Consider the following 20,783-nt stretch of genomic DNA (forward strand, 5'->3'; position numbering starts at 1 on the left):
TGTATATGTTGTCTCTCTTAATTTTTATATCATTGAGTTACAGTCTGCTGATCTGATCTTCCTTCCTTTTTTCTTATAAGAGTTGGCTAGAATTGGGAAATAAACAAAGAGCTACTGCTGCTACTGGTATGAATGACAAAAGTTCCCGATCTCATTCAGTTTTCACCCTGGTGATGACCCAGACCAAGGTATTTTTTTTAAAAAGTTCCCGATCTCTTTCAGTTTTCACCCTGGTGATAACCCAGACCAAGGTATTTTTTTAAAAAGTTCCCGATCTCATTCAGTTTTCACCCTGGTGATCACCCAGACCAAGGTATTTTTTTTCCACAGGCAAGATAGTAAATACATTTAAGTTTCATGTTTTTCTTATTGTCTTCTTTAAATCAAAAGGTAAAAGTACAGTCATATAAATATATAAACTTAATTTGATTGTAGGAAATATGCCTTAGTTTCAATGACTTTTGGTCAATGACCAAATGACTTATGGCAGTATACTCTTTACCAGATTTTTAAATCAATAATAGATGCTTGTTATCATGATAACATTGATATGATCATATCAATATATGATAGTATATTTTCATATATAGTAATTATGCAGAGTATTTAGAAAAACATCAGAAAGTAAAAGATTTTTTAAAATTTAGCCATAGGTTCCACCATTCAGATAAACCCGTCTAAACATTTTGGTATATAGTCTTTCAATTTTTTTGCCATCACAATTAAATTCACTTAAAATCACACTGTTAAAATCTGTAACAATTTTATGTTATTAAAATTTTTATAAAATAATTTTTAATAGCTATATAATATTCCATTAACTATTACAGTTCTTCAAGTTTTTCTCTACTGATGGACATTTATATTATTTTTAAATGTTTTGCTATTATAATGCTGGGATAAGCAACATCTTTGTGCATTAAACTTTTTCTTTATTTACTGTTATTTCCTTAATATAACTGAGTGGTTATGGATTTTAATCTCTTTGAAGTAATTTATTTTATTTTGGCATAATCTATCCACTGCTCAATATATTCTTTTCAGTAGACCATGTGAATATTTTTGTGTTATAAATTATCACAGATTCATGAAGGGATGATCTTAGGCCAGGTGCAGTGGCTCACGCCTGTAATCCCAGCACTTTAGGAGGCCGAGGCAGGAGGATCACTTGAGCTCAGGAGTTTGAGACCAGTCTGAGCAACATAGCGAGACCTTGTCTGTACTAAAAAATAAAAAAAAGTAGCAGGTGTAGCAGCATGTGCTTGTAGTCCCAGCTACTTGGGAGCCCGAGGTGGGACAATTGCTTGAAGGCAGGAGATCAAGGCTGCAGTGAGCCGTGATCATGCCACTGCACTCCAGCCTGGGCGACAGAGTGAGACCCTGTCTCAAAAAAAAAGAAGGGACTATTTAAAAAATAAAAGAGTGATGTGTAATCTTTCACAGCTTTCCCTTTAAAAAAACCTATATTGATTGGAAGTCATAGAACTTAATTTAATTTAATATCATTTTGCTGTAGACAGAATTTGTGGAAGGGGAAGAACACGATCACAGAATAACAAGTCGAATTAACCTAATAGATCTGGCAGGCAGTGAGCGCTGCTCTACGGCTCACACTAATGGAGATCGACTAAAGGTAAATGGAATGCTTTTTCTCCTTTTGATGAAATTTATTCCTGAGGTCATTATTTTAAGGAGAATACAAACTGAATACACTTAACCTCCCCAAATATATCTTTATCTGCAGTTTATAGACTGCATTGCTGTGGTTGAAAAAGAGATACGTACTTTTTGGTTATGATTAATTTTTAAAGAAAATACGTTTGAGTCATAAGAAAGTTGGTAGTTTATAGAAAAAAGTATTTATAGACAGGCATTGTGGCATGTGTCTGTAGTCCCAGCTCCTTGGTTCAGGTGGGAGGATTGCTTGAGCCTGGATGGTCGAGGCTACAGTGAGCCATGTTTGTGCCACTGCACTCCAGCCTGGGCAACAGAGTGAGACTCTGTCTCAAAAAAAAAGAAAGTAAAAAAGTATTTACTCAGTAATTATATGAGGGGAGAAATACATTTTGTGAAATAAATTTCTTGCTGAGAAGTATTTTAAGTTAAAAATTTTTTTTTTCTTGCATGCAGGAAGGTGTGAGTATTAATAAGTCCTTGCTAACTTTGGGAAAAGTTATATCTGCACTTTCGGAACAAGCAAACCAAAGGAGTGTTTTTATTCCTTATCGTGAATCTGTTCTTACATGGCAAGTATCTTTTGAAGTATAAAGAATTGTATAAAATATAGTGAATACTATGGGGAAAAGAATGATAGACTGACTTCATTAACTTTGGGATGGAGAAAGGTGGTAAGCATTATGAATTCTAGAGCCAAACTACCTGGATTTGAATCTCAGCTCAGCGTCTTATAAGCTCTGTGACTTTGGGCAAATTACTTAATATTCTAGCCTGTTTCCTTATCTGTAAAATAGGAATAAAATCAATACCTTTTAGGGGTAAGTGAGAATTAGATTATTAGTGTACAATTCTTAATACATAATATGTACTATATGAGTGTAAATAACTGTTCTTGTACTTAACTATTATTTGTGGCTGATGTTTGAACATATATGGTACTACCAAACATATTGCTAGTTGTATAAAGAGAAGTTGAATAATTTTGTTTGCTTACTACACAGTGACTAACACATGGGTGCTCAGTAAATGTTTTCATTAGTGAATGTATATTTAATTTTCAATATGTTACATTCAGATTACATCTGTATGGATTTAATATTCAGTTCTGATAGGCATTAATATACAGTTACGATAAGGACTGCATCTTTACTTGAGGGTAATGTGTCTTTATAATTGGTTTATTACAACGTGATTGCCACCTTGAAACCTATAAGGGAAAATCTGATTTTTTTCATGTCTTATGAAAGTTAAAAATAGTGACATTCATTCTGCACTAATATATGTTTTAAGTCTCATACTCTTTTTCTCTAAAATAAAGATTTTGCTTTTAGTACAATATAGAATTTTTGTTTCAATGTTCATCATTTTCAACATTTATTGAGCACCTGCTTCAAAAGGTTGTGGTAGCACTGGAAATACAAAGATGACCAAGACACATAGTCCCTTCCCTATGGTAGCTCACAGTCATGAAATACTTGATGATTCACCACATTTTAAAATCTCTGCACAGATTATTGCCTCTTGAAACAATATAAAAAGTGTAAGAGAGAAAAAGTGTTTATGAGATCTAGAAATAGTTACGAATACCAGAAAAGTTTTAAATGGTATTTGAGTAGAGTATAATACTGTATTATATACCCTATTAGTTTGTTTTGTGCTTTCTAGATAATTACTGTTATTAAGTTGTTGTAGAAGCAAAGTCTTATGACTTTTTTTCTTGCAGGCTGTTAAAAGAAAGTCTGGGTGGAAATTCAAAAACTGCAATGATTGCTACGATTAGTCCCGCTGCCAGCAACATAGAAGAAACATTAAGCACACTTAGATATGCTAACCAAGCCCGTTTAATAGTCAACATTGCTAAAGTAAATGAAGATATGAACGCTAAGTTAATTAGAGGTGAATATTTTCTCAGAATTTAAAAATTGTTTTGCCACAGTTTAGTCCCAGATATTAGTTGCAGTCTTAAAATATGTAATTTATGAACATCAAAGGTTTTTTTCTACACCTATTTTAATAGATTCTAGTCATCAGCCTATAGTGATGGAGGATGATAGGTAGAAGGACAGATAATAAGTAATAAGGAGAAAAACAATTAGAAAAAGAACATAGAAAACAGAGTGTGGGTAAGGGGGAAACAGTAAGCATTAAACAATAAATTTACACAGTCATAGATGTGTGCAGCAAAATGCCAATAAAACTATTTACTATTTTTCTCTTATGACCTCTCTTCCATTGACGTTTTATGTACTAGCTCTGCTCATGCTTAGTTCATGAGCAATTCAAGGCAATTGGAGCTTGAATTTCTAGTATAGGCTGAACTTCATTTATGCTAAATACTGCTTTCTATTTATCTCTAGGTAATCATCAATTTAGGATAGACTTTAATGCCTACAAGAAATCTTGATTTGTACAGTTTTATCTTTGCTGATGTAGAACTATCATCTTTTCATGCCCCTTTGTCCTCTGGCCCTTTATAGCAGCAGAAGGTGATAGACACTTCAGATGTATGAGCCAGAGAAGAATCTGATTTGTCTATCCTGGTCCATCTTTTCCCTTTTGGATCCCTTCTGTTTCACAAGTGGGACTGTTTTCATTAAAAATAAGTATTCTGGGCCAGGCATGGTGGCTCATGCCTATAATCCCAGCACTTTGAGAGGCTAACGCAGGCGGACTACTTAAGGTCAGGAGTTCGAGACCAGCCTGGCCAACATGGGGAAACCCTGTCTCTACTAAAAATACAAAAATTAGCCAGACACAGTGGTGGGCACCTGTAATCCTGGCTACTCGGGAAGCTGAGGCAGGAGAATTGCTTGAGCCCGGGAGGCGGAGGTTGCAATGAGCCGAGACCGTACCACTGCACTCTAGACAGTGAGACTCTGTCTAAATAAATAAATAAATAAATATTCTGAATTCCAGCTTGAAAAATCTTTGATCTTGGCTGTTCTGCCTAGTGAATAGCCATTCTTTTATTTCTTTACTTTTTAAATAAACTTTCACTTTAACAATTCCCCTTTTGCCTCTCAAAAGTGTTCCACTTTGGTCAGTACATTATACAGCTTTCCTACTTATGAACAGGGAAAGTTCATTAATATGGGAGCATATTTCAGGTTAAGACTAAGTAAAGATTTATAGGTTATATAAAGTAGAGCTGATTTCTCCAATATTCTATTTTATTTAGTAATACTGTATTTAAAACTTCAAATGAAATAGAAGATTGGAGGATTATGCTTACTGTGGAAATTGTTATATATTAAATGTTATTATTAATGCATCTTTGTATAAATCTTCAGAATTGAAGGCAGAAATTGCAAAGCTAAAAGCTGCTCAGAGAAACAATCGGAATATTGACCCTGAACGATACAGGCTCTGTCGGCAAGAAATAACATCCTTAAGAATGAAACTGCATCAACAGGAGAGAGACATGGCAGAAATGCAAAGGTAGAGTACAGTCAGTACTCTAAATGTTAAGTGTGTTGCTCTGGAATCATAGGAATGGCAGGGACCTCAAGAGGATACTGAGTATTTTTCCTACCTTCCTTATGAATAGAGCAGCCCACTCCCAGATTATCATATTTTAAATATTACTAGGTAGTTGCCTAATTTTCATTGATTGTCTCTTGACTCTCAATCTTATACATCTGGATGTTTTTAACTCTGTTATTTTCTTTGTCTTTGGAAAGAGTGTGGAAAGAAAAGTTTGAACAAGCTGAAAAAAGAAAACTTCAAGAAACAAAAGAGTTACAGGTATTATTTCAACTTTCTAAACTGATTAGAAAATAAAAGAAATATGCCAAGAAATAAATATTGCCAATATGCCAATGCATGTAAATTTAATGTTTCAAATACTTACTATATACTGACTCTGTACAAAGCAATATCGTAAGGAAAATTAATATAAAGAAATGTTAAGATCAAGACTGGTTGCTTAGAGCCAACCCATAAACTAGTTGGAAAGTTAAAGTATGAATAAACCATCTTGTTATATTTACTTTGGTTCTACAAATATATATTAAATGTCTATGCTTTTCAGGAACAGGGGAAGCCAAGGTGATTAAATACAGTTTCATCCCTCAGAGAGCTTGTGATCCAGAGATTTACAAAACGTAAATAGAAGACTGAAATGCAATGTGATTTCAGTAGATTGAGCCATAAGCAATTGCCATTTTTGTAGGTAAAGCATGGTTGAACACTGGCAGTTTCATATGGTTGAACCTAATGTAATGAAAAGTATTTCAAGTGATTGGTAGTGGGGGAGTACTATAAGAATTCAGGAGAAGGAGGGAAAATTCCTTGCGCATGGCCAATCCAATCTCATAAAAGAGGTGGCATTTGAGATGGGCTTTGAAGTTTGGGTAAGATTTTAATAGGAAGAGAAAAGGAAGAGCACATTCTTGGAAGAGAAAATTCTGTGAAAGTAAAGGTAGAAAAGTTTGAGTTGTCTTTAGAAAGGGTATGTAGATCAGTTTTACTGGAAGCAGTTTATATGAGATCATAAGGAGATAAAATTGGAAAGATATGTTATGATTAGTTTATGAAGGACTTGATTTCCAGGCCAAGGAAATTAAGTTTTATCCTGTAGGAAGTGAGAAGCTGTTAAAAAGTGACCAGGGAATTTACATTTTGAGAGCACCCTTTCAAGAGAATTAACCTGGCATAGGATATAAGATGGATTGAAAACAGAAGCTGTTGACAGTGATCAAGAGGCTGCTTCAGTAGTTTTAGTGTGAGTTGACAGGGGCCTGTGGTGAAGGCAATGAAGATGCAACAAAACAAACTGATCTGTTCTAAAGACGGTCAGTCAATAAGAAGACACAATTTGGTGATGATAGATTGATGTATGAGTAGACTGAGGATGGTGAAGGACAAAGAAGGTAGGGAGGTCACAAAGGAGAGATTCTAAGGAAGGAGGAGAGAGTCTAAAAAACCTTTATGGCCGGGCGCGGTGGCTCACGCCTGTAATTCCAGCACTTTGGGAGGCTGAGGCGGGTGGATCACCTGAGGTCAGGAGTTCGAGACCAGCCTGATCAACATGACGAAACCCTATCTCTACTAAAAATACAAAAATTAGCCGAGCGTGGTGGCATGCGCCTGTAGTCTCAGCTACTTGGGAGGCTGAAGCAGGAGAATCGTTTGAACCCAGGAGGCAGAGGTTGCAGTGAGCCGAGATCGTGCCACTGCACTCCAGCCTGGGTGACACAGCGAGACTCCGTCTCAAAAAAATAAAAATAAAAAAATAAATAAATAACCTTTAATTTAGTGAGACTTCATATAGAATTGTTCTAATGTTTAATATAGACCATTTGTTTTAGGTGAATTTAACAATTTCATACTGTGATTAAGATTAATTTCTTTTTCTGACTTCTACCAGAAAGCAGGAATTATGTTTCAAATGGACAATCATTTACCAAACCTTGTTAATCTGAATGAAGATCCACAACTATCTGAGATGCTGCTATATATGATAAAAGAAGGAACAACTACAGTTGGAAAGTATAAACCAAACTCGAGCCATGATATTCAGTTATCTGGGGTGCTGATTGCTGATGATCATTGGTATGTTAATCCACTAAAAAAAAAGAAAAGGCACCTGTTCTATATCTTGGTAACATGTGGTTTCCTTCATACGGCATATTCGTTGATACTGATCGTTTGGTAGAACGATCTTCAAACCCATTGTTTAGTCAGGAAAAACATACATTCTGAGTGTGTTGTAAGGATGATAGGTCAGTTACTCTCAATATAAAGTACAGTGTAATGCTCTCTCTGTTTTTGTTTTGGCATACTTGATCTGTTGATTGAAGAATAATTTATTTTCTTGCAATTATAATGATGCACATGCAAGTAAACTATCTATCTTACATAACAGAATTTTTGGTTGGATTGACCAATTTAAAAATGTTACTTTACGTGAATTTTGTTCATATGAATGGAATACTTGTATATATTGTTGGAATGATAGTGTATGTAAACTTTTTTGACTCTGCATTGTGTTTCCAAGATTTGTGTACATTGGTTCCTGTTTTATTTTCACTGCTATGAAGTATTCCATTGTATGAGTTTATCTCTTATAAAGTTTAGGAAGTGCTTTTAAATTGTATGTCTGAGAGTAGAGATACTAGGTTGTAGAATATGTGCATATTCAACTTTAGTAGCTAATTTCAAATTATTTTCCAAAATGAATTTTTACTCCCATTAGCCTTGAGAATACCTGTTACTCCACATCCTTGCCAACACTTAGTACTGTCAGACTTTATGCCAATCTGATGAACATTAAATAGTATATCCTTATGGATTCATTTTACATTTCTTTGATTAATAATAAGGTTGAACATCTTTTCATGTGTTGATTGGCCATTTTTGTTTACTATTGTAACTTGCCTCTTCATACCTTTTGTTGATTTTTCAACTGATTTGCTTATTTCTTAATAATTTGTAGGAGTTGCCAATCCTTTGTGAGCTTTTTGGTATAAATATCTTTTTTTCTAACGTGTAACATCTTTTTACTCTCTCTGGTGCCTTTGATTGATTGAAGTTCTTAATTTTATTGTAGTACCTGGCATCAGTCTTTTCCTTTATGATTGTCAGTTTTTATGTCTTAAAGAAAGAATGTTCTGGCTGGGCGTGGTGGCTTATGCCTGTAATCCTAGCACAGGTGTGTGGGCTCAGGAGTTTGAGTCCAGCCTGGGCAACATGGTGAAACCCCGTCTCTACTAAAAATACAAAAAATTTTCTGGGCGTGGTGGTGCCCGCCTGTAATCCCAGCTACTCAGGAGGCTGAGGCATGAGAATCGCTTGAACCTAGGAGGTGGACGTTGCAGTGTGCCGAGATCATCATGCCACTGCACTCCAGCCTGAGTGACAGAGCGAGACTCTGTCTCAAAAAAAAAAAAAAAGAGAGAGAGAGAAAGAGTGTTCTGGCCAGGCGCCGTGGCTCACGCCTATAATCCTAACAGTCTGGGAGGCTGAGGCGGCAGATCACTTGAGACCAGGAGTTCAACACCAGCCTGGCCAACATGGTGAAACCTCATCTCTACTGAAAATACAAAAATTAGCCCGGCATGGTGGTGGGCACCTATAGTCTCAGCTACTTGGGAGGCTGAGGCATAAGAATCACTTGAACCTGGGAGGTGGAAGCTACAGTGAGCCAAGATGACCCTGCTATACTCCACCCTAGGCAATAGAGTGAGACTCTAACTCAAAAAAAAAAAAAAAAGACTGTTGTACATTGAGGTCATAGAGATGTTCTAAATTTTCTTCTAGATGTTTTGAAGTTTTGCTTTCACATTTAAGTTATTGAATGTCTGGAATTTTTTATTTGGTGTGAATTAGGGATCTAAATTCATTTATTTTCCACATGAATAGCCATTTCTCCCAGTACCAAATATTAAATAGTTTATTGCTTCTTTTGGAATCTGTAGTGCTCCTACAAAAAATTTCTAAAAATATCAGAATCTGTTTCTTCCTACTAATACCCCATGGTCGTAATTACTTGAGCTTTGTAATGAATCTTTATTTATTTATTTTTTGATTCAGAGTTTTGCTCTGTTGCCCAGGCTGGAGTGTAGTGGCACCATCTCAGCTCACTGCAACCTCCTGGGGTCGAGCAATTCTCCTGCCTCAGCCTCCTGAGTAGCTGGGATTGCAGATGTCTGCTACCATGCCTGGCTAATTGTTGTATTTTTAGTAGAGATGGGGTTTCACCATGTTGGCCAGGCTGGTCTCAAACTCCCACCTCAGGTGATCCGCCCACCTTGACCTCCCAAAGTGCTGGAATTACAGGTGTGAGCTACCACGACCGGCCTGTAATGAATCTTTATATCTTTTTTTTTTTGGAGATGGAGTCTCACTCTATCACCCAGGCTGGAGTGCAGTAGTGTGATCTTGGCTCACCGTAACCTCCGCCTTCTGGGTTCAAGCGATTCTCGTGCCTCAGCCTCCTGAGTAGCAGCCACCATGCCCAGCTAGTTATTTGTATTTTTAGTAGAGACGATTTCATCATGTTGGCCAGGCTGGTCTTGAACTCCTGACCTCAGGTGATCCACCCACCTTGGCCTCCCAAAGTACTGGGATTACAGACGTGAGCCACTGCACCTGGCCATGAATCTTTATATCTGTTAGGGCATATCCTTTTGTTCTTTAGGTTCTTTTGCTCTTCTATTAATTAATTATTTTCTTTAACAAATAAATACAGTATTATTAACATCTGTGGCAAAGATACAGAACGTGCTCCCAAAGAGTTAAGAGTCCAGTAAGGAACTTGGAAGCCTCCTGCTTGCCTCTAACTCTCTACTTCCATTTTTCGTACCTTCCTTAGTTTATCTTGTTCACTAGACCATGAACTTTATGAAAGCTGATTTCATGTCTGTCTTCATTGCTGACACATAACTGGCTCTTGGAGGCTTAATGAATAAAAGAACTTCATGGCTGAGGCTGGTCATGTGAAAGAGAAAAAAAGAACTTCAGTATCTATTAATGCATATTAAGTGTTATATGAGTACTGCATACTTACTGCTTAAAAGTGAAGAGAAGGAAGAGTTGACTTCTAACTTAAACCCTAAAGAACAGCTTCTTAGAGGACTCTAAATTGGGCCTTCAAGAATGGTTGCAAGAAGGGAGAGGATGTCCTATCTGGAAGGAATGACTCAAAGAAAGGAGCAAAGCTGACATTAAGGCAAATTCAGAGTATTCATATGGTTGATTAAGTGTGAAATGGGGTTCTTGTGGGAAAATAGTGGCAGATGAGGGAGGTTGGTGGTTGAAGCCAGATTGTGGGGAGTCCAGAATGGTAGGCCATGGAATTTTGAGAGCAGAGTAGATAGAATTAGGAGAGGAAAGGGATCACAACAAGTACACATTGTATAAACCTTCACCTGGATAAGACACTAGACTGGTAGGAGGGATGTAGTACCTAAGGGTGAACTATAGATTCCATGTACTTTTCTCTAGATGCTTTAATTAAACTATTATTCTGTAATCACAGATCTTGGAGCCTAATCCACAACTAAAAAGATCTTTGGTTAGGACTCAGCTTTTGTTGCAGTTTTTCTTTCTATCCCGTTAATCCAAAGATGAATTGGACTTTGGAGTTTCTTTCCTATTCTCTGAATGAAAAGACTCAAATATGTAGCACTTATAGCTAATTTTCCACAGTATCACCTTATCATCCAGTAAATTAGATGTCTTAAGGAGTACACTTTGATCTCCATGTTTTTCCTTCCTCTGTAGTACCCTACTTTTCAAAAGGGGAGAAATATTTGTTCTTTCTGTTATTAAAGCTCATATGTAAAACCAGAAGCTTAGAAAATTAAAAAAACACTTAAAACTGTTTTATTCTTAAGAAATCACTGGCAGTATGTTAATGTTTTTTGCTAGAGTTTTTTTTTTTTTTTTTTTTAATTTTTGGGGGAAGGTTTTTGTTTTCAAAGAAGTTATAATAAAAATACACCCAATGAAGAATGTTCCCACCACAGGTGGATCGGATTGCTACAGGCCAGGCTTTTTTCACCAAACTTCAAAATCTAATTGGAGGCTCGATGCAGTGGCTCATGCCTGTAATCCCAGCAGTTTGGGAGGCCGAGGCAGGTGGATCACTTGAGGTCAGGAATTAGAGACCAGCCTGGCGAACATGGCAAAACCCCATCTCTACTAAAATGCAAACATTAGCTGGGCAGGGCATGGTGGTGGGTGCCTGTAATCCTAGCTACTCAGGCAGCTGAGGCAGGAGAATTGCTTGAACCCAGGAGGTGGAGCTTGCAGTGAGCTGAGATTGTATCACTACACTCCAGCCTGGGCGACAGAGCAAGACTCTGTCTCAAAAAAAAAAAAAAAAATCTAGTTGGAGGAAAATAAAATAATTTTAAATTATTGTTACATATTGGTATGAACCTTAACACCAAAGGAATAGCCCAAGCAGAATTATCCCATATTGCCTTTTTCTTACTTTTTAGTGTGTTCTATAATTGTTAACAATGTGCTTCTTCTTTTAACAGTACTATCAAAAATTTTGGTGGGACAGTGAGTATTATCCCAGTTGGGGAAGCAAAGACATATGTAAATGGAAAACATATTTTGGAAATCACAGTATTACGTCATGTAAGTGGATGGGTGCTCTAATATAAGAAACTGTTCGACTTTGGATAAGTCATTTAATTTCTTTGAGTTCTGGTTTCCTCTATAAGATAAGGGTGTTGAAGCAGATTAAGGACTTTTTCATTTCAAAAATTCTTTTTCCTATTAATTGCTTTCTTGTGCAAAGACAAAAGTTACATTTATATGAATCAATACCTGAAGAGCTGACCACTAACAGCATCATTATGTGTCCTATAAAGAGCTAGGCTTTAGAATCAGACAGACAGGGTCGAAATCCTGGCTTTGCCATTTGCTCTGTGACGTTTGGCAAGTTATTTAACTAGGTGATTAAACAATATCACCCAAGTCAGGACACTTTTGAGATCATTATTAATAATTACATCAAGAGAACAAACATCAGCATTGTGTTACAGGCAAACCCAGACCTATTGTGACTCTATATATCCTGCCTTTCAGAGATAGTGAAGGATTAACTGAAATAATAATTTGTGTATATAGTTCTTAGAATAGTATCTGCAAATAGTAAGCTCTCAATGAATGTCTCTTGTTATTATTAAGCTTTGTGCTCTTTAGTTTCCTCATTCCTAAAATTGGGATGATTATATGTATCTCACTGAGTTGTTGTGAATCGTAAATGAGATAACATAAAGTCTTGCACTTCATAATGATGTTTTGGGCAATGAGGGACCACATATGTAACAGTGGATCCCATAAGATTATAATACTGTATTTTTACTGTATTTTTTTCTGTTTAGATATACAATTATTTACCATTGTGTTATAGTTGCCTATGGTATTCAGTACAGTAACATGCTGTACAGGTTTGTAACCTAGGAGCAATAGGCTATGCCATATGGCCTAAGTGTGTAGTAGGCTATACCATCCAGGTTTGTGTAAGTACATTCCATGATATTCACACAACTATGAAATCACCTAACAGTGTACTTCTCAGAACATATCCCTGTTGTTAAGAGACATATGACTATATGTGTAATGTGCTTAATGCAGTGTTTGGTATATAGAAAGTAATAAACGTTGGGAGGCCAAGGTGGGTGGATCATGAGGTCAGGAGTTCGAGACCAGCCTAGCCAACATGGTGAAACCCCATCTCTACTAAAAATGCAAAAATTTAGCTGGGCGTGGTGGCGCACGCCTGTAATCCCAGCTGCTCGGGAGGCTGAGGCAGGAGAATTGCTTGAACCCGTGAGGCCGAGGTTGCAGTGAGCTGAGATTGTGCCACTGCACTCCAGCCTGGGTGACATAGTGAGACTCTGTGCCAAAAGAAAAAAAAAAGTAATAAATGTTAGTTGCTATGATGTTTATGTTTATCATTAATACTAGACTATATTGAATTGTTGGGCATAATAAATTTTCTCATTTAATTTTTTGGTTGAGACTCACCTCAAGTAGTACATTTTTTTGTGTGCTTTAGGGTGATCGAGTGATTCTTGGTGGAGATCATTATTTTAGATTTAATCATCCAGTAGAAGTCCAGAAAGGAAAAAGGCCATCTGGAAGAGATACTCCTATAAGTGAGGGTCCAAAAGACTTTGAATTTGCAAAAAATGAGTTGCTCATGGCACAGAGATCACAGTAAGTATGCTGTTGATATGAAATAGTAAGTGTATGAGAGAGATCTACAGCAGAGTTAATCACATTGTGCCAGTCTCTAGTAATTAACTCTTTGGGTGCTGGTTTCTAGTGATATAATTTTTCTCTTAGTACATTCATTAGTTCAGCAAATATATATTGACCATCTATTATGTGTCTGTCACTGTACCAAATGCTGGAGATTTAAAGAATAAGGATTGAAATTTAGCTCACGTGCTGAAAGAATTCATCATCTCGAGGGGCTGACAGTTATAACAGTGCTATGACACAGTTCTCTGACAAGAGTCCCGAACTGTGTGGTGTGGAAGCTCACAGGGTGACACCTGGCCCTGACCAGTTATCAGGGAAGGTTTCTAGAAGATGAGAAGACGTCCCATAGAGGAGAATCCCAATAGACGATTAGAATTTAGCCAGAGGAAGACTGGGAGAGTGTACTTTTGTTTTTCTTTTCTTCTTGTGCCCCAGTTTTAGTTCATGCAGTATCGTAGGATTTCTGGCATAAGCAATATCCTTGTAAGCTAAATGGTAAAGTATATACAAATAAAATGCTAAAGAGTTTGGACTTTATCTTAAAGGATAAGGGAAACATTAAAGAATTTTGAGCAGACGTGAGACACTCATAATCAGAATTACATTTTTAGAGAGATCACTGGCACTCAAATCTGGAGAATGTATTAGAGATAGAGCAAGCTTAAAACCTGCAAATGCAGCCAAGAGACTATCGAAGTAAGGTAAATATAGTGTGATTAGGTAGGAAGGAAACATAAAGGAGATAAGATTGACAAGGCCTGGTGACTAAAGAAGATGAAAGGAGGAGGAATCAAGAACTGGTTATAGGCTAGACTAACTGCTTTGTCACCTTTTAAGAAGCCTCAACCTGCTTTTGCCCTTTAAAAAGAATTTTTTTAATTGAATACAATATAAATAGCACAAAATTTACCATGTTAGCCATTTTTAATTATATAGTCCAAAGGCATTAAGTACTTTCACATTGTTTTGTGTTTTTTTGTGTTTTTTGTTTTTTTTTTTTTTTTTGAGATGTAGTCTGGCTCTATCGTCTAGGCTGGAGTACAGTTGGCATGATCTCGGTTCATTGCAACTTCCGCCTCCTGGCCTCAAGCCATCCTCCCACCTTAGCCTCCCGAGCATGTGAGACTACAGGCGCACACCACCACGCCCGGCTAATTTTTGAATTTTTTTGTAGAGATGGGGTTTCACCATGTTGCCCAGGCTGGTCTCGAACTCCTGAGCTCAAGCAGTCCACCTGCCTTGGCCTCCCAAAGTGCTGGGATTACAGGCGTGAGTCACTGTGCCCACCCTAGTGCCTTCACATTGTTGTGCAACCATCACCATCATCCATCTCCAGAAATGTTTTATTATTCCAAACTGAAACTCTGTATTTGTTAAATAATAGCCATTCTCCTCTCTCCCTAGCTGTGATATCCACTAGCCTTCTTTTTGATACTCTTATTCTTTTTTTCAGTAAAATTGGGAATGGAAATTTCTGTATAATGTAGTTACTAAAGCACTGATTTTATTTAAATGTCAGGCATCTGCAATAGTAACTAAGTTAGAAATAAGCAATTTTTCGTCCTGCGTGTTTAAATTTTGAGTGTAAACAATTGTAGAGCCAGTGAAAATTTTAAAAACACTGTTGATAGAATGTCAGAAATCAAGTTTTAAGATTGAAACTTTCGTTCAATGGAAAACTTTTCAGTAGGATTAAGAACTATTATGATGTATAAAGAATTCTTAACATGTACCCTGTAAACATCTTGCTACATTGTAGACTTGAAGCAGAAATAAAAGAGGCTCAGTTGAAGGCAAAGGAAGAAATGATGCAAGGAATCCAGATTGCAAAAGAAATGGCTCAGCAAGAGCTTTCTTCTCAAAAAGCTGCATATGAAAGCAAAATAAAAGCACTGGAAGCAGAACTGGTAAAAGGCAGAATTAGTTTTATTTTTTTTTTCCGACAGTGTACCCCAAGTGATGTGTTGCCTATAAAGTTGATTATGTCCCTATAAGAGAACTGGGAGAGATCAGAGATTAGTGAATCAAAGCCACAGTGAGTCTTGGCCCTCTTTAATTTTACTTTAAGAAATAAGTCAGGGCTGAGCATGATGGCTCATGCCCGTAATCCCAGCTCTTTAGGAGGCCAAGGTGGGCAGATTACTTGAGCCCAGGAGTTCAAGACCAGCCAGGGGCAATGTAGGGAAACTGGTCTCTCCAAAAAGTTTAAAACATTAGCTGGGTGTGGTAGCATGCGCCTGTAGTCCCAGCTACTCAGAAGGCTGAGATAGGAGGATCATCTAGCCCAGGGAGGTCAAGGCTGCAGTGAACCTTGACAGAGTGAGACCCTGTCTCAAAAAAAAAAAAAAAAAAAAAAAAGGAAAAAAGTTGGTGGCAATAATAGACGATGGCTACTGGAATAAAAATAAAGAGAAACTTCTGTCCTGTAGCCGCTTGAGTCATGGCTGTCTCCATGGTTTATTGGAAATCTTGGGTTCCCAGAAGCCCATTTTAGATAATACTCTTAAGAAGTTTGACTAGTGATATTTATTTTTATTTAACCTGAATGAAGTGGAGAAGCTTTAATAGGGCAACTTTTCTATTAGTGAGTAATTTCTTGTACATTGGTTAAAGAAAGGGACTTTTGTACTTTTTTGCTACGGTTTTTGCCTGAGATATTTTTTATTATCGTTCTTTAAAGAGAGAAGAGTCTCAAAGGAAAAAAATGCAGGAAATAAATAACCAGAAGGCTAATCACAAAATTGAGGAATTAGAAAAGGCAAAGCAGCATCTTGAACAGGAAATATATGTCAACAAAAAACGATTAAAAATGGAGACTTTGGCTACAAAACAGGTAATTTTATTGTATAACCAGTTAACTCTATTCTGAGAAAAAGCTGGATTTTTTTTTCAAAGAAGTTGCTTATGGTATGTTGACAGAAGAGAGCCAAATCCAGGTTTGTAGATGTGTAGATGAGAAAAGTACTTCTTGCCTGAAAGCTTATATCCTGGTACTGCTCACAGATCACACAGAGATTTTGAAAGTGACAGAGTTATTTCCATCTAGTTCCACTCCAGTGTTCTCTTTTTATGCATCTACAACTATCTGGTCATCAGTCATGCCAAGTAATTTAAATAAGTGAAATAGCACTAGGTCACATATGAGGAAGGAAAAAAGGCACAGCTCTTATACTGGGTCACATCCTGATGTCACAATGAAACATCTGCCTGTGGAGAGAGCAGCAAGCATCCTGTTTCCAGAACTCACAGTAGGGCATTCATTACCTCAGTCTTATGAGCTCAGGTACCTGCCTGCTTTTATCATGTCATTGAGGATAGAGGCATCTTTCATGGGCCACCTCAACTAATCAATTTCACAAGCCTAAGGGATAAAACCAGAATGTTAATACCTTCAAGCCCCTTACGGTCAATATTTTGGGCCATTCTTTCTATTAGTGGTTCTTGAAGGGTGGTCCCTAGACCAGCAACATCAACATCACCTTGGGAACATGTTAGAAATGCAAATATTTAGGCCGGCATGGTGGCTTACACCTGTAATCCCAGGACTTTGGGAGGCTGAGGCGGGTGGATTACGACGTTAAGAGATCGAGGCCATCCTGGCCAACATAGTGAAACCCTGTCTCTACTAAAAATACAAAAATTAGCTGGGCATGGTGGCGCACACCTGTAGTCCCAGCTACTCAGGAGGCTGAGGTAGGAGAATCTCTTGAACCCGGGACTCGGAGGTTGCAGTGAGCTGAGATTACGCCACTGCACTCCATCCTGGTGACAGAGCAAGACTCTGTCAAAAAAAAAAAAAAAAAAAAAAAAAGCAAATTTTTAGGCCACACTCCAGAACTACTGAAGCAGAAACTGAGAATGGGGCACAGAACCTATTTTAAGAAGCCCTGTGGGATGTTCTGATGAACATTAAAGTTTGCAAGCCACTGTTTTGATTCCTTATATCTTAATCTTAAGGTTTTACTCTCTCAAATGGCAATTTTATTTCTCTTTTTTCCAAGTTTGTGGGGTCGGGGAAACCAGGGTGGGAGTTGGAGTTGGAATAAAATACTCCTAGTAATTGCAAAGTATTGGTACCATAATACAGTTATTATACATCTACTAGTCAACTCCTGGACACAAAGTGGCTAGTGAACCACCTCAGAGAGTTTTAGGAGAAAAACATAGAACTGTTTAAGTCTTGAAAAACAATTATTATTGTTATTATTTTTTGTTTTGTTTTGTTTTGAGACAGAGTTTCATTCTTGTTGCCCAGACTGGAGTGCAGTGGCATGATCTGGGCTCACTGCAACCTCCGCCTTCCAGCGATTCTGCTGCCTCAGCCTCCGGAGTAGCTGGGATTACAGGTGTCTGCCACTATGCCCGGCTAATTTTTTTTGTATTTTTAGTAGAGACGGGGTTTCACCATGTTGGCCAAGCTGGTCTTGAACTCTTGACCTCATGATTCTCCCACGTTGGCCTCCCAAAGTGCTGGGATTATAGGCATGAGCCACCGCACCCGGCCCAAAAACAATTATTATTACTGGGCTTATAATGCTTATTTGTACTAAACTAGATTTCTTGTATCTTTTAAATTTAACTTCTTTATTTAGTCAACAAGTGTTCTTGGATATGGCCTTTTTTTTTTTTTTTTTAACAGTTTGTCCTTTTTTCTTCTTTTTTTCTGCCTTTTTTGGGTTTTCTTATTTTTAATTTATTTTTATTTCAATAGCTTTAGAAGTACAAATTGCTTTTGGTTTCGTGGATGAATTATATAGTGGTGAAGTCTAGGATTTAGTGCACCTGTCACCTGAGTAGCTTACATTGTACCCAATAGGTAGTTTTTCATTTCTTGCCCTCTCCCACTCTCCCTCTTTCTGAGTCTTCAATGCCCATTGTACCAGGAGTGCACACAGTTCACAATTTAGGTTGCATGCTCCTTATGAGAATCTAATATCTGATGATCTGAGGTGGAACCGTTTCATCCTGAAACCAACCCCTGAGCCCCTGTCTGTGGAAAAATTGTCTTCCATGAAACCAGTCCCTGGTGCCAAAAGGTTGGGGACCGCTGCATTATACCACTCTATATGCTTTTGCATACCCATAGCTTAGCTGTCACTTATAAGTGAGACCATGCTGATATTTGGTTTTCAATTCCTGAGTTACTTCACTTAGAATTATTGCCTCCAGTTCCATTCAAGTTGCTGCAAAAGATATTTTCTTTTTTATTGCTGGGTAATATTTCATGGTGTGTGTGTATATATATATATATATATATATATGTATGTATGTATATATATATACACCATATTTTCTTTATCCATTCATTGGTTGATGGACACTTAGGTTGATTCCATATCTTTGCACTTGTGAATTGTGCTGTGATAAGCATACACATGCAGGAGTCTTTTTGATACAATGACTTCTTTTCCTCTTTTTTTCTAGTTTTTTTTTTTAACTTCTATCAATGGGAAGAAAAAAGATTAATTTATGTCATCAAAAATTCCTAATAATATTGTTGTGGGGAAAAATTATTTTGCAAGGAAATTTTATAAATCATTTTTAAAAGCTTTTCATGTTTAATAAAACACATAAAACATGTTAACTATATAGGCTTAATAAAACATGTACTATAAAATGAGGTTTACTGTAGTGTGTTATCATTATCAATCTGTTTTTTTAAAATAGGTTTTATTGTGTATATTTAAGTTATACAATGTTATGGGGTATATAAATTGTAAAATGGTTACTATAGTGAAGCAAATTAACATATCCATCATCTCAATGTGGTGTTATAGTTTCTCTCTTTGCATATTCTCACATGTGGGTCTGTATGAATCAATATCAATTAGGCTTTAGAAGACCATAGCATCCGCCATGCAAGAATTCTGGAAGCTTTAGAAACTGAAAAGCAAAAAATTGCTAAAGAAGTACAAATTCTACAGCAGAATCGGAATAATAGGGATAAAACTTTTACAAGTAAGTGTGTGCTGATTTTAGCAAATATTTTCTAAAATTATGCATGTTATATGTAATATAATTAGTAAAATATTAGCATTAGTTGCCTTTACATATTCAAAATATTTTATTCTAGTTGACTTTTCTGGATCTAAATAAATTTGTATGAATGGTTGTTTTTGAATATTCAGCTTTTAGAATATTTATTATATCAATGCTTTAGACTGAATGTTTGTGTTCCCCCAAAATTAATGTATTGAATTCATAACCTCCAAGGCAGTGGTGTTAGGAAGTGGAGGTCTTTGGCAGGTGAGTAAGTCATGAGGGTAGAGCCCTCATAGATAGAATTAGTGCCCCTGTGAAAGAAATTGCAGAAAGTCCCCTCACCTCTTCCACCAAGTGAGGACATAGCATGAAGATGGTAGTCTGCAACCCAGAACAGGGCCCTCACCAGAACCTGACCGACACTGGAACCCTGATCTCAGAGTTCCAGCCTCCTGAACTGTGAGCAATAAATTGCTGTTGTTTATAAGCCACCCAGTCTGGCAATTTGTTAATAGTACTGCAACTGAGCAAATAGTAAGCCAAATTTCAATGTGCAGCATGTTTTTAAAAAATATATCTTATTCTAATTCTTAATCCTTGTTTTATATCTGTTAATAGTTGTGCTTAGTCATGGATTACTTTGTTTTCTTTTTCACTTAGACATTTTTTCAAGAGATTTTTTTTCTAGCTTTACTGAGGTGTAATTAACAAATAAAAATTATGTATATTTAAGATGTACAACATGATGTTTTTACATATATTGCAAAATGATTACCATAATCAAGCTAGTTAACATATTTATCACCTCACCTAGTTCTTTTTTTTTTTTTTGTCATGAGGACACTTAGGATATACTCTCTTATTTCAAGTATAGAATACAGTATTATTAATTATAGGCAACTTTCTGTACATTAGACCTCCAGAGTGTATTCATCCTGCATAACTGAAACTTTGTACCCTTTGACCAACATCTTGCCATTCCCCTATCCTGTATTTCCTGGTAACCATCATTCTACTCTCTGTGCCTATGAGTTCAACATTTTTAGATTCCACATGTAAGTGAGATCATATAGTATTTATCTTTCTATGTCTGGCTTATTTCACTTTTGGTGGTGTTATTAGAGTTTTCTATATATAAGATCATGTCGTCTGTAAACAAACAATTTTACTTCTTCCTTCTCAGTTTGGATACCTTTTATCTCTTTTTCTTGCCCAGCTGGTTTTGTTAGGACTTCCAGTACTATGTTCAATAGAAGTGGTGAGAGTAGGCATCCTTGTTATGTGCCTGATCTTAAAGGAAAAGCTTTCAGCTATTTGCCATTGAAGATGTTAGGTGTGGGCTTGTCATATACAGCCTTTATTATGTTGAGGTACATTCTTCTATACCTAATTTG

General features: G+C 36.8%; 1 protein-coding gene across 2 annotated transcripts in view; it reads left to right on the forward strand.

Annotated features, from left to right (window-relative positions):
- The window catches only part of KIF14 (kinesin family member 14), a 68,021-nt gene that overhangs the window by 14,605 nt on the left and 32,633 nt on the right, over positions 1-20,783 (forward strand). For both annotated transcript variants that reach the window (XM_063597967.1, XM_003823058.7), the window contains 12 exons: positions 81-188; positions 1,517-1,633; positions 2,131-2,246; positions 3,401-3,573; positions 4,968-5,115; positions 5,358-5,421; positions 7,046-7,230; positions 11,667-11,769; positions 13,199-13,359; positions 15,167-15,314; positions 16,088-16,240; positions 19,239-19,365. In XM_063597967.1, coding sequence (XP_063454037.1) covers positions 81-188; positions 1,517-1,633; positions 2,131-2,246; positions 3,401-3,573; positions 4,968-5,115; positions 5,358-5,421; positions 7,046-7,230; positions 11,667-11,769; positions 13,199-13,359; positions 15,167-15,314; positions 16,088-16,240; positions 19,239-19,365 — 1,603 coding nt within the window. The remainder of the gene's footprint in view (positions 1-80; positions 189-1,516; positions 1,634-2,130; positions 2,247-3,400; positions 3,574-4,967; positions 5,116-5,357; positions 5,422-7,045; positions 7,231-11,666; positions 11,770-13,198; positions 13,360-15,166; positions 15,315-16,087; positions 16,241-19,238; positions 19,366-20,783) is intronic.

The sequence above is a fragment of the Pan paniscus genome, chromosome 1, assembly GCF_029289425.2.
Source record: "Pan paniscus chromosome 1, NHGRI_mPanPan1-v2.0_pri, whole genome shotgun sequence".
Lineage (NCBI taxonomy): Eukaryota > Metazoa > Chordata > Mammalia > Primates > Hominidae > Pan > Pan paniscus.